Source organism: Sturnira hondurensis, unplaced genomic scaffold (assembly GCF_014824575.4).
Source record: "Sturnira hondurensis isolate 20B ecotype Veracruz unplaced genomic scaffold, ASM1482457v3 Scaffold0007406, whole genome shotgun sequence".
Taxonomy (NCBI): domain Eukaryota; kingdom Metazoa; phylum Chordata; class Mammalia; order Chiroptera; family Phyllostomidae; genus Sturnira; species Sturnira hondurensis.
Window position 1 is genome coordinate 13,631,416 of NW_028080037.1, and position 13,356 is coordinate 13,644,771.

The window sequence follows — 13,356 nt, forward strand, 5'->3', positions numbered from 1 at the left end:
GGAAGACAAGAAAACTCACAGCCAAGCGTGATAGCGTGATTGATGCTGTGACGCGTCCCTTTGGTGGTGTTAGGAGTTAAGAGGAGATGAGTAAATGCAGGGAGAGGTCAATGACGTCGTATGCAAAGTGATGGAGCTATGAGAGGGGAGGGAGAGAGAGAGACATGGAGGGAACCTGGGAGAACTGAAACGATTTCACTGGGCTGGGGAAGGCAGTGAGAAAGAGGATGGGGAAGCCTGCTGGGACAGATCACCAGGAAGTTTCCAGGAAAACGCAAGGAGTTTCCGGTTCACCAGGGAGGACCACAGGCCCAGACAGGGGTGGGTCATAAAGATCCCTCTGGCTAGTGTGGACGGAATGGGCTAGAGTTATGCAATGAAGTCCAGGAGAGATGCGGGGTTTTCACTGCAATGGCTATGGGGACGATAAGGCATCTGGAAACGTCTTTCCAAGATACAACTTGCCCTCTTAGCTTCTCTCATGCTGGGACTCAGGTTCTGGGGTGCGTCATAAGAATGGAAGGGTGTGCCCATCCACCATCCCATTCAACTGTGTTGGATGCAGCCCTGGTGCCTCCACTGCCCACATTCTGTGACTATGAGATGTCGCCGAAGATAAGCACCTTAGATGATTTTTTCAGAGTGATAGATTCCAAGCATGGTGGAGGGCTGATGCCTCTTTTCCCATGGGGGTGGGGGGTCACTGCCCGGGAGAATGCATGGGGCTTTGCTTTGGGGTCTTGAGTTCCTTTCCCATCCCCAGCCACTGTGCCCTCACGATGGAGGCAGCGAATGACAGACGGTCGATCAAGGGTCCCAGCCCCCTCCCTCTTTCCTGGCACTCATTTCCCTGCCAACTAACTCATCTCCAGGTGGAAGGAGGAGACGGAATAGAAATCTGTTCCTTTTAGTCCCGAGGATAAATTGGGTGGAAAGAAAGGAAGTTAGAACGACTGGCCCTTGAGGAGGCTTGTGGACCAGGCCACAGCCGCTCTCACCGACGTCCGCACCCTGCTCCCGCCAGCCCTGCGCAGCCCATGCAGATCTCTCAAGTTTCTGGGTTTAAATGCCGCCAGCTCCTAACTAAGGGGCCAAACACCCCCAAAGCACCCTTTTTGAAACTTTAACTTCTTAAATTTTTTAAATTACAGTGAAGCAGAATTTCCCACCCCTGTGGAATTGCGGGAGCAGTTAGAAACCCCGAGAAAGGCTAGGGTTTGTTCTCTGTCTTCCTCGGAAATCGGGGTGGCAAACCTCGGGGGAGGGCCATCATTACTAGTATTACTAATTATTATTGCTATAAAAAGAGCATGCACGTGGCAAATTAATCAAACCGTATAAAATGATTCACACTCAAAACTGACTGCCTCTCCCCCCTGAGGCCGCAGCTTTTAGGCCATTCTCCTGAGAATTCCCTGGACAGTTGATCAAAGATGTATATTTATTGCAGAGTTATTTGAGAGGAGGGGCCGGAGAATGGCAACAACATAAATACTGCTAAGACCCTGGTTCAATCATGTACTTGTTTATATTCTCAGGTAGCCATTAAAAAGGACAAAACGAGCATTGTATGCTGACTTGAAAAGATATTTGTGATGGATCTGACGTGAAAAAATGGCGGTGGGATACTAATGTGTGGAATACTATACAGCAGTGAAAAGTGAAGCAGTCAAAACTACACTTATCCGCATGGATGAATCTCACGAAGTGTTGCACAATAGAAAGGAAAAAAAGCAGGTTCCACAGTGATTCGTGTAGAATGACTGTGTTTATACGGCTTTAAAACATGCCACACAATCCCACATATTGTTCCGAGACATCGACATGTGTGAAAAATAAATGCAGGCAATAAATAACAATAACAGTAAAATGACCATGCACACAATAAATGAGAAGGCTGAAGGTCAGGTTCAGGACAGTAATTACCCCAAGGGGATGGAGATGAGGAAGAGCGTGGTAGGGAAGAGCAAATTCACACTTCAACTACGTCGGTTCTGTTCTCTTCCTTAAGCTGAAGGTGTATGCACGCGGGTATTGGCTGCCTTAGTCTTTAACTCTTTTTGAAATGACTGCAACATTTCCAAATGCATTTCTTAGTAAGTGACAGAGCAATATATACAGTGTAAGAACTCCGTGACTGTTCCGATAGATAGCGACAATGGTGTTCATGAGAACTGACAGGCTGCTGTGTGAGCACGATGCTTTCCACTCAAGGTTCCATTTTTCTCTCTAACAACCCGAAGAGATAAGGCTGGTACAAGTTCACCTTGCATGTGAGAACAGCGAGGGCCCGAGAAGGGAAGTGGCTGTTCGGGGTCTCACGGGCAATCAGCGGCAGGCTGACCCTGCAGCACTAGGCGTTCTTTCTCCAGCCCCACACTGCTGTGTGCTATCACACCTCTTCAGGTAAAAAGCACTCAATTATTCGGAATCTCCCATTTTATTGGGAGATTCAACACGATTCCACTTACACTGATTCCCTTTAGAAAGCAGGATTGAACCCCAGCTGGTGTGGCTCAGTGGACTTTGTGCCAGCCTGCGAACCAAAGGGTCACTGGTTCGATTCCAGGTCAAGGCAGATGTCTGGGTTGCAGGCCAGGTCCCCAGTGGGGGGCAGGAGAGAGCAACCGCACATTGATGTTTCTCTCCCTTTGTCTCTCTCTTCCTCTCTCTCTAAAAATAAATAAAACCTTTTTTTTAAAAGGCGCAGGATCGATGGACAGGGAGGAAGCAAGGCCATGCTTATATTTTATATTTTATATGTTTCAGGTGTCCTTGCATTTCTCAAATAAACTGTTTTATTGGAAAACATAATTTGAGATGTGGGAAAGAGGGAAGAGTACAGGGAACAATGTCAGAAAGTGTTTAACTCTGCCCCAATTGGCTCTATGACCTTGGACAAGTCACCTCCTCTCTTTGAGCCTTGCTTCTTTTTCATTTACAAAAAAGTCACTGGACTTTCGGAGGTGAAATGCTATCTCCGCTGGGGCTGTGCTTTGTGGGGTGTAAGTCGCCCAATTCTACGTCAGCGTTGTAAGCGTGGGCACGGGGGCAGGGGCAGCACCTGAGGCAGGAGACAGAGCCCCACTGCCCCCGGAGCCCACCTCCCACCTCTCCCCCTTGTCCCAGGAAGTCTTCCCAAAGTCCGGATGGACCCATCAGCAGCGTTCATGTAGCCGAGGGTCCTCCTGCCCAGTGGAGGGACTCAGCCGGTTGTGCTGGGTCCTCTCAAGCTGAATGAAAGAAATGGGCTGTGCTCATCAGCTCCAGCCTTCCACCCAGGAGGACCTCTGGATGCCAGCGCCTGTGGCCTGGCCCAGTGGCTGGCACAGAGAAGGTGCTTATTGGATGGACAGATATGAATGAATAAATTGATAACCCTGTGTGAGTGGGAGATGAAAGCACAGTCCTCATTTGATCCCAGTTTTTATGTGTGAAATGGGGACGATGCTGAGACCTTCTCCAACCTTGGAGGCGAGCAAACAAAGCTGATCAGCTCTGAGAATGGGGGGAAGGTCTACTGTGTTCTAAGGTCCGTGCCAGGTCGCCTGTTTTGTTCACTCTGCTTAACCCAGGGGTCACCAACCAGAGCAATTTTGCCCCCAACCCTACCCCACCAGGGAAGATTTGGCAATGCCTGGAATCATTTTGCTGTTACAACCAGGAGTAGGAGGGAAGTTGCTACTGACATCTAGTGGATGGAGGCCAGCAATGCTGCCCAACATCCTCCAGGACTATCCCCTTGCCCCCGAGGAAAGGATTATCCAGCCCAGGGGTAGAAGTCCTAGAATTAACCAGCATTCTTCAGGGTGGTCCAGATGTTCCCGGTTTGGGTTTGGGTTCTGTTTGGTGTGCTTGTTTTGCTACTAAAGTGCTGTGTCATCCTGGGTAGCCCGTTTTCCCTCTCTGGGCCTCAAGTCTCTCTTGGGCACAGTCTGAAACCGTGCACTCTAGGAGCCATCGAATCTACACAATGTGATATTTAATTTTTGGTGCCGTCTGTGTGTGGGGCCAAGCAAACCAACCAATGCAGGCTGGGCAGGCCGTTTATCGTGGAGCGGGAAGGTACAAGAAACCACCACTGGTTCGGACATTAATCACGATGATTGGAATGGAGTTAACATCTTGCAGAGCCCTGTACCAAAAATGTATCAACTGATGTACCGGCCAGCCCTGCCTCCTGCAGGGACTCCCAACGAGAGCGGAGCCGTCTGAGGAGAAACGGATCATTCTCTCCGCCAGGAAACTGAATTCCAAAGGGGCGGGAGGACTCGGAGAGGCAACGAAATACTTCTGTAATTACAAATGTGTCTGTCAGCCTCTCCATCACGCGGTGCTAAAGGCAGCCTTTTACCCCTGCTCTTTTCTTATCTTTTTGTTCCCTTCAGAAAGAATTAAATATTTATCGTACAGGTTTTGGAAAAATACCAAAAAAGGAGAAGGAAGGACATACACCCCCCCCCCCCCCGTCCCCAGCAGTCCCACCCTCCAGAGGCAGCCAGGACCATCCTGTTGATGCAATTCCTTCAAGTCAAGACAACTCTCTGTGTTGCGATTTGTTTGAGTTGGTTGGTCCTGGTCATTTTCATACACGCCATAGGGTTTTACGTCTTACTCAGTTCACGGAGCATCATAGCAGAAGCATCCCCCAGTTTGGGTTTCCTCCACATTGCGTTCCATCCCTTTGCACCTGCTGGATGCTAGGCTACCATTTGGAATCCATGCCGATCCTAGCCATCCATTCTAAGCCTGCCTGGAATATAAGACAGAGACCTTCAGCCCCGGCCAGTGTGGCTTTAGTGGGTTGAAGCATCGTCCTGTGAACCAAAAGATCATGGGTTTGATTCCCAGTCAGGGCACATGGCTAGTTTGTGGGTCCGGTCCCCTGTAGGGGTATGTATAAGAAGCAACTGGTCGATGTTTCTCTCTTGCTTCAGTGTTTCTCTCCCCCTCTCTCTCCTTCCTTTCCTTTCTCTCTAAAATCAATATACATGTTCTCCAGTGAGGATATGAAAAAAAGACACCGAAGTTCAGTTTCAGGACTGTTGCATTTTTTTTTACTGTAATAGGATGCTTCCCAGTCTAGTTCCCCATCCCCCCATCCTAGTTAGAGAAAAGAGAGAGATGTGCTTCCCCTCCATCTAGACAGCAGAACAAACGCTCAGCTGCCTTCAATGTTGCTCCATTCTCTGGAGAGAGAGGAGAGCAGCAGCAATACAGACTCAGTGAAAGCTCCTTCTCCTCTCTTCCATACCCGTATCAGCTACTGTTGTGTGGTGTGTGTCTTCTTAACCCCCCGGGTGCAGGGGCCTCGTCCTAGTGTGCTGACACTCCCCCGCAGAGTGCCAACCAGCGAAGAGAGTGGGTACCTGACGCCTTCGCTCACTGGTTGGTAGACAGCATTTGAGCCGGGCACTGAACGCACGTCTTCAAGGATCAGCTCAATGTGACTGCAGCGACTGAACATGTTAAGGGCTTTGAGAAAGAGAAGCGAATTGAACTCAGTGGTCATTGCCCGCCTCCCCCTCCCCCGGATAAGTGGCCTATTCAAGCAAGTGCTGAAGTTGCTGGATCTCTGAGGGACATTAGAACGCAATTTTGACTAGTTCCCAGTAGGACCTGGTTTTGTGTGGTGCTCCTCCGGCCAGCATCCTGGCAGAGAACGAGGGCTCCGGGCCTTGCAGGCTGCACGCACTGCAGACCAGAGGTACACACCATCTGCCTTGAGCATGGCCCCGAGTTTGGAGCTGGCCAGGGAGGGTTCCATCGTATCTCAGCCCCGAGTTCGAAACACCAGGGGCAGGGAGGTACATGTACCTGGTGAATATGCAACTCTCCTTGGCAGTCCGCTTGTCAAAGGAAAAGGGCTGAGTAGTCTGCAGGACCGACTTCCTAAGGGGTTTCCAGGGCACCCCCAGCGATGTGAGTGGTGGTCGGGGAGGAAGCTGGTTATGGAATCTCTCTCTTGCATTTCCTTCCACTCTTATTGGCTGTGTCGGATCTCGAAGGGCTAGGATGGCCAGGGCAGGTCACAGGCCTTGGAAAGAGTCACCACCTGCTGCACATGCTTGTCACCTGCCACCCCAGGCAGGCAGAAGGCAAAACGAATGAGGAACGCACAGGAGGTTAGGTGAGATGCCAAGTTCTGGAAATGAACTTGCGTGATTAAGAGTCCCTCGAGAAGCTTGTGAATCTGCAGCGTTCAAGACCCATCCCTGGGGAGTCAGACGAGACGGGTCCAGCAGAGGAGACTGATGATAAGTACTGTAACAAGGTGGGGGGTGGGGAGAGCCACCTGGGGGGATTGATAGACAGCTTGCCCAGCGGAGATGCAAGCCGAGTTGGGGTGTAGAGAGAGGAGTTGTGGGGAAGAGTCTGCTTCAAGCAGACTCTTCTCCTCAAGTAGAGAGAGGAGAAGGAAGTCCGTGATCACAATATCCCATAATTATCTTTTTTAATTTTTATTAATTGATTTTAGAGAGAGGAAGAGAGAGAGAGAGAGATGGAGAGAGACACTGATTTTGTTGTCCCACTCACTGACGCATCCATTGGTTGATTCCTGTGTGTGCCTTAACCGGGACTCAAACCTGCAACCTTGGCGTATTGGGATGACGCTCTGACCAACTGGGAACCCACCCGGGGCCATGCTCCGTGATTCCTAAGAGAGCCAGTGGCATGGGGTTTGATGTCAGGAAAATGAGGCTGCGAATCCAGCTTTACCCTGTGACCTTAGAGCATTCATTAATGTCCCAAAGCCTCGATTTGCTCATCTGCAAAATGGGAATAATAATTTCTACCTAATAAAGCTGAGAAAGAATTAAATGCATTTAAAAATGAGGAATGAAGAATTAAATGAGGAAAACAAAGCATTTAGCACATGCCTAGCACCTATTCAGCACTCCATAAAATAATCAAAAATAAAGTGTTATAAATATTACTGTTACTATTGGCCAAATCCCACCAAGATGCTTTATGTCCTTTATAATCCTTTAATGACCTTCTTTCACACCAATTGTTTTCCTAACTTGTCTCTCCCTGCCTCTTCCTCTCCCTCTCTCTCACCTCCCCCACTCATGATCAAGGGGACATTTTTATGAAGGGACTAGTTAAAACCAGTGTAGCCACCGGACCCAACAAAACTCACAAGTCAATGTCAGGATCAAAGCCAGCACTGGGCCCTTTTGTAAATAAGATTAACGAAAGACGCTACCAATAGTTGCCAGTTACTGGATCTGTCTGGAAAACAACAGAGTCAGAGCTGGAAGGGCCCTGCAGCCTTCATCTGGCCCCGGCAGCCCGCTAGACACGGAGACAAAAGACAGAGAAAAGAGGAAGCCGACACAAAGTTACGCTAGGGGGTGGAAGCCAGAACAGGACCACCACCAGGCCCCTCTGACCCTGGTGGCATCTGAGCTCTGCGCACTGGAGCACGGCTGGGTCTCGGGAGCTAGGTTTTCCGACCCTCATACTTCACTGTTTTCGTCCCGTCCCCTTCTGCTCACTCCGGTCTACAGAGAGAGCCAACACCAACCTTTTTATAAGTGACCTTGAGCATAGAAGCCACAGCCTTGGGGTAGACCCACATCTGACCCATTTCTGTGAGGTAGGCAGAGCATCTATCTCTGTCACACGAAAGAGGCCTCATCCACTCACCCAGGCTCTTGCGGCTTGTCACTGTCATAGGCAGAATTTGAACCCAGGTTCCTCTCTGAAGCCTCAACGCTTCCCACCCTTGATCAGGAAGCCTGTGTGGCCCCTGAATGCCCTTGATCTGCCCTCAGGTTATCCACGGGCTGGCTCCTCCCCACGCCCATACCTGCCTGGCACCACCCCAAGCCTGCCAGGCACACTGGGTGGGGATCAATGTTACCCGGCAGGAACACATGCTGGTGCCAGTTGCAAACTGTTGCAGCCTGTAGGGGTTAAGCCACCGCCTCCAACTCCGAGAAAGTAAATGAGCCTTTCCAGGGGCTGCGGAAATAAACTCAAATGGCAGTGCCAGAGGGCCGAGACTGGCTGAGTGACTATCTCCCTGTAGAAAAGCGACAAAGACAGTGATCAGCTCTGTCTAACTCAAGATTGTCATCGGATGTGTTCTGACAACTCCAGCTTCCTGCTGAGGGGTGTGTTCCAAGGATGACAGTAAGAACGGTGACAGGTGCTAGGCACTCATTCTGGGTGACCCCCCCCCCGCAATGTACATGTATGTGTTTATGTTTTATATGCATTAACCTATGGAAGGAGGACAACCCCAGGAAATAGGGAATTAAAGCCCCATTTTACAGCTGAAGAAACTGAGGCTCAGATAAAGCCATTTGTCACCATGCAACTGGCAGAGGGGGCCCCAAATAAGTTCGAGAAGCTGATTTTTCAGGCAGGCGTGATTCTGCTGAAGGGCTACGAGGACCAGCCCTTGTTTAAGATTACTGAGTGGTTTCACTTTCAAGACGAAAATAAATCAGAAGGCGTCAGCAGGGTGTACCGGGCCGCCAGGGCCTGGCCCCAACTGACCTCCCCACCTCACCAGCTTTCTTTGGAATTAGCTTCCACCCCTGCTCCCTGCCCCCTTGCATTCCTGCTGACCTCTGCCAGGCTTCATGATCCTGAATCCTCAAGTCTTTCAGTGTCCTCCACAAGGTCATTTACATATTATTTAGAAAAAAAATACTCTCAGTATGAGGAAGGCGATCCAGCCCTGAGCGGGGGCACGAAGCCCAAAGGAGAGATCATGAGCAGATTACAGCCCATTCACCTTGTTAGTGGGGGTCCTTGTGCCATGAACCACCTCTGCCCAGCTGTGCTCTGTGGTCCTGCCCTGCAGAGTGGGTGAGGGGCCTGTGCCCTGTGCCCTGTGTCCTGGTAACGTGCAAAACTTCCCTCTTTCTAAGTATTTATCCCATCAAATATGATTATTGCTACTTTTCTATTCTCTGCCCCAGTTCATATACAACTAGACAACTCCTGTGCCCTTGGTTTCTGTGGCCCTAATGCCTAGCCCAGGCCCGGCACGATCAACCCTCCATCCCCATGGCCAGCAAAAAGAAAAAGGGAGAGGGAAAAAATGAAGATGGAAAGGACATAGAGAAGAAAAGGTGGGAGGAAGGGAGGCAGGGAACGAGGCAGCCCCCATGTCTGCTCATCGGCTGTGCCGGGGCCCAGATGAGCCTTGGGAGCTGCCTCAGGAGAGTTCCCCTCTGAATCTGAGAGAAGGGGGAGGGCCCAAACCCTGCAGCCCCAAACTAACTGGTGGCTTCTCTCCTCTCCCCAAGGTGCGCCCCTGGAGGGAGACGCTGGTCCTTCTGGTACTTACCTCCTGCCCTCGGGACCACTAGGGAGCGCCTTTCCGAGTGAAGTCAGCCTGGAAGGGAAAGCGACAACCGCCACTCTGAGCCTGGCGCAGTCGGGGGAAGAGCTCCGGGACCCGGAGCTGGAAGGGGCAGCCCCCTCTGTGCACCCAGAGCCCGCGGCCCTGTCCACACGGCTTCCAGAGGAGTCCAGCACCAAGCTCACCTTCCCCCCCAGGAAGAGGCTGCCTTCACTCAAGCAGGTGAACTCGTCCAGGAAACAGCTGAGACCAAAGGCCACCTCCGCAGCCATCCTCCCGAGGGTGGGGTCCCAGTCTGCCTCCCCAGGCCTGGGTCTCCTCTCTTCTGCCACGAGGAAGCCTGGCCCACCTGGGGACCCTGATCTGGTGACCTCCACGGGTGGGGAGACCCTTCGGCTGCCATCGGAGGAGCCCCTCTGGCTGGGCCGGAAGGAAGGTGCGGTCCCCACAACGCCCGCGCCCCTGCAGATCTCTCCCTTCACCTCGCAGCCCTATGTGGCCCACACGCTGCCCCAGAGGCCGGACCCTGGGGAATCCGTGATGCCTGATGAGGCCCATGAGGCTCCTGCGGAGGATGCCAGTCCAATGACCTTGATGGACAAAGGCGAGAATGAGCTGACCGGCTCAGCCTCGGAGGAGAGCCAGGAGACCACAACGTCCACCATCATCACCACCACGGTCATCACGACAGAGCAGGCCCCAGGTACACAGCCCTGATGCTGCCTCCCACAGCATCCACGAGGCACCCGGGTGGGCGGGGCCTGGGGCGGGGCCTGGGGGCGGTGCGGTCCGGCCCCACCATCACTTACCATTATTAAACACTGGTCAGAACAGTGCCCAGCAGCCGGGGGTAAGTGACCGTCCAGTGTCAGCTGAACACCACTGGGGTCTTGACTGAATGCCTTCCCCCAGCTCTCTGCAGCGTGAGCCTCTCAGACCCTGAAGGGTACATCGACTCCAGCGACTACCCACCCCTGCCCCTCAACAGCTACCTTGAATGCACGTACAACGTGACAGTCTACACCGGCTACGGAGTAGAGCTCCAGGTAAGCACAGAGGGGTGCCCTGAGTGGCTGCCTCTTCCAGCAGGAAGTCTCTGGAAGGCCGTCCAAGCCAGGCTTCCGTTAGCATCCTCACTCGTCCGGTCCTCTCCTTGCCCCAGCTGGGCACACATGAAGGGAAGGGCATGTTCATACCTCATGAGGCGTTATACCCAGAAGGAAAGTCTTCTGATGCCCTGCGTATCACACACACACACACACACACACACACTAGTTTGTTTGATCCATAATCTTTTGCCTGTAAACTCAGATGGAAAATGAAGGCAATACCAGGGTTCAGACACCTGGGTTTTGGGGTCGAAGCTCTAGCAGTTAAAGCTGCATGGTGTTGGGCAAGAGGACTCCGCCTCTCTGAGCCTCAGTTTCCCCATCAGTAAGATAAACAGGACAAAGTTGCTACTTTACAGGGTTGAAGGCAGGAATAGATATGACAATGCATAGAGAGCCTTCAGCCCAAGGGAACACTGGGTGTGTATTACCAACTACACTCACCCTGGTTCTAGACCTTCCCCAACTGACCGCCCCCTAGAAGTCCTCTTCAAAACGGACCGAAGAGCCATGGCTGGGAGTGGCGAACTGTCCCACGGAGGAGGAAAGTGGGGTGGCGCGGGAAGACGAGGCCGGTACCACCTGGTGGAAGACCCGTCTAGGCCAAGGTCAGAGGTCTGGATACATGCCTTTTCCGTGGCCCAAACGTGACTCAGTTCCTCTCTGTCCGCCCCTGACCGCCCCCAGGTGAAGAGCGTCAACCTCTCAGAGGGGGAGCTTCTCTCCATCCGTGGGGTGGACGGCCCCACCCTGACCGTCCTGGCCAACCAGACGCTGCTGGTGGAGGGGCAGGTCATCCGAAGCCCCACCAACACCATCTCTGTCCACTTCCGGACCTTCCAGGACGATGGCCTCGGGACCTTCCAGCTGCACTACCAGGGTAGGCTCAGGCTGAGGCTGACGGGGTGTAGCTGTCTGCCTCAGTTTCCCTCTGGAAACTGAGGGTTCTCCAACTTTTAGTCCCAGGGGTCCCCCTGGCAGTTTGGTAAAACCTATAGACCTCTTCTCAAAATGGTGTGTAAGAGCACAAAAAACGACATCAACTAAAAAGGAAACCGGCCGTAGTGAATTACAGTTGTCAGAATATTGTTTTAATCACTGATACCATAATCTGTGTACCTCTTTAACATATTAAATACTAAAATCTCCTGGCAGTTCTAATAATCACTGTAATTTCAAAGCACTGAGGAGCATAAGAAACATGTGAGGCTATCCATTAGGACAGGAAAATATCTGATTTCTCTCGATGACAAAGTCAGAGAGCCTACAGCTGTGTTGCAGTTTGTTCCTACATTCGCGGCTGAAGGAAGCACCACAGTGCCGTTAAATGTCCATGAGAATAAGAAAGCCAGTCCTGGCTGGTGTAGCTCAGTGGACTGAGCACGGGCCTGCAAACCAGATGATCAAGGTTCGATTCCCAGTCAGGGCACATGCCTGGGTTGCAGGCCAGTTCCCAGCAGGGGATGCACAAGAAACAACTATACATTGATGTTTCTCTTCCTCTCTCCTTCCCTTCCCCTCTAAAGATAAATAAATAAAATATTTTTTTAAAAAGTTAAAAAAAAAAAAGAAAGCCAGGTTTCCCCACTTTCAAGTTCACAGCTCCTGCGTTTGATACTTGACAGTCCGTAGACTTCGGTGCAAGGCTCCTGTCTCTTTTTCCTTCTGCAACATTGCTTTCTTTCCATGTCATCTGCTTCTGCATCACCTTTTGCTTTCCCTTCACTTCTCTCTTTCCTTCCTTCCTTTCACCTTCCTCCTCTCCACTTCTGTATTTTCTTGCTTCCTTTGTTTCTCCCTGTCCCCCTTTCCCTCTTCTCACCCCCCACCCTCCATTCTGTCTTCTTTCTCTCTTTCTCTCCCTCGTTTTCACAAGTTCCCCCTTCCTGGGCAATTCCCATGGCCTTGGCTTACTTCCCGTCACCGGGAACGCCTCCTGCTTAACTCTCCAAATATCTGAGTGGAAGGTGGAGTCAGTAGCCAGCCATGTGGAAACTGGGGACCATCCACGCTCACGTCAGATGGACCAAATATCTGGAAAAATGATTCCTTTTTAACTTCTCTGAAACAAGTGGATGGCTGTATATGGGAGTGTTCATTTCATCCCAGCATTTCAATATCGTTGTCTTTGCTGATTTAAAAAAATGGGGGAAATCCTTGTTGAGTCGCGCACGTGGGTGCTGAGGGTACCCTGTGCTACAGGAGACACCAGACCACAGTGTGGGGTGGAACTAAGAGGAATTTAACATCCTCTTAGGAAAATTGAGGAACTCGACAGAGCCCCACCCCCCTGCTGTCACCCCCGGGACAGTGGGCACCGCCCATGTGCTAGACATTTCCCATGTCATCCTTACCACCCCTGGGGAAGTGGGGACAATTGTCCACTCCACCGGAAAGGTTATGGAAAGTGATGTTTAGGGCACCGCATCACTTTCTCAAAGTCACACATTGTCCAAGCGATGGGGTAAGAATGTAAATTCAAGTCGGTCTCCCTCCAAAGCCCAGCCACGTACCTCTCCTCTGACATTTCCCAAAGAGCTGGCTGTTCTCATTCAGGTCTGAGAGTCTGCATTTTTCACAAGGTCCTGAAGCATTTGTGTAGGTGGGACTATCCCTACAAGGGCGATCCTGCCCCTTCTTTCCCCAAGGAGAAGGCCGTTCTAGGTCCATGTGGAGAGAGGCTCAAATGAGGCATGGGAGCTCATTTTTCTCCCCCAACCTGCTCTCTCTGGTCAGCCAGGGCAGGGAACTTTGGACCACGTGACCCCCGTGTAATCCAGGAGAGACAGACATACTCTCCTCCAGCTCCCCCCGAGTCTCCAGGGCCTCAGCTTTCCTCCTCCGCACACGCTGGCCCCCGGGAGTGGGTCACGTTCTCGTCGCCACCCTCGGAGGGGTGACCGCCTGCCTCTGCTTCTCTTC

The 13,356-nt window shown here is 51.7% G+C and overlaps 1 protein-coding gene across 3 annotated transcripts in view; it reads left to right on the forward strand.

Moving 5' to 3' along the window:
• SEZ6L (seizure related 6 homolog like) overlaps positions 1–13,356 on the forward strand; it is a 173,510-nt gene that overhangs the window by 99,875 nt on the left and 60,279 nt on the right. For all 3 annotated transcript variants that reach the window (XM_037052380.1, XM_037052381.1, XM_037052382.1), the window contains exons 2-4: positions 9,270–10,028; positions 10,238–10,371; positions 11,122–11,314. In XM_037052380.1, coding sequence (XP_036908275.1) covers positions 9,270–10,028; positions 10,238–10,371; positions 11,122–11,314 — 1,086 coding nt within the window. The remainder of the gene's footprint in view (positions 1–9,269; positions 10,029–10,237; positions 10,372–11,121; positions 11,315–13,356) is intronic.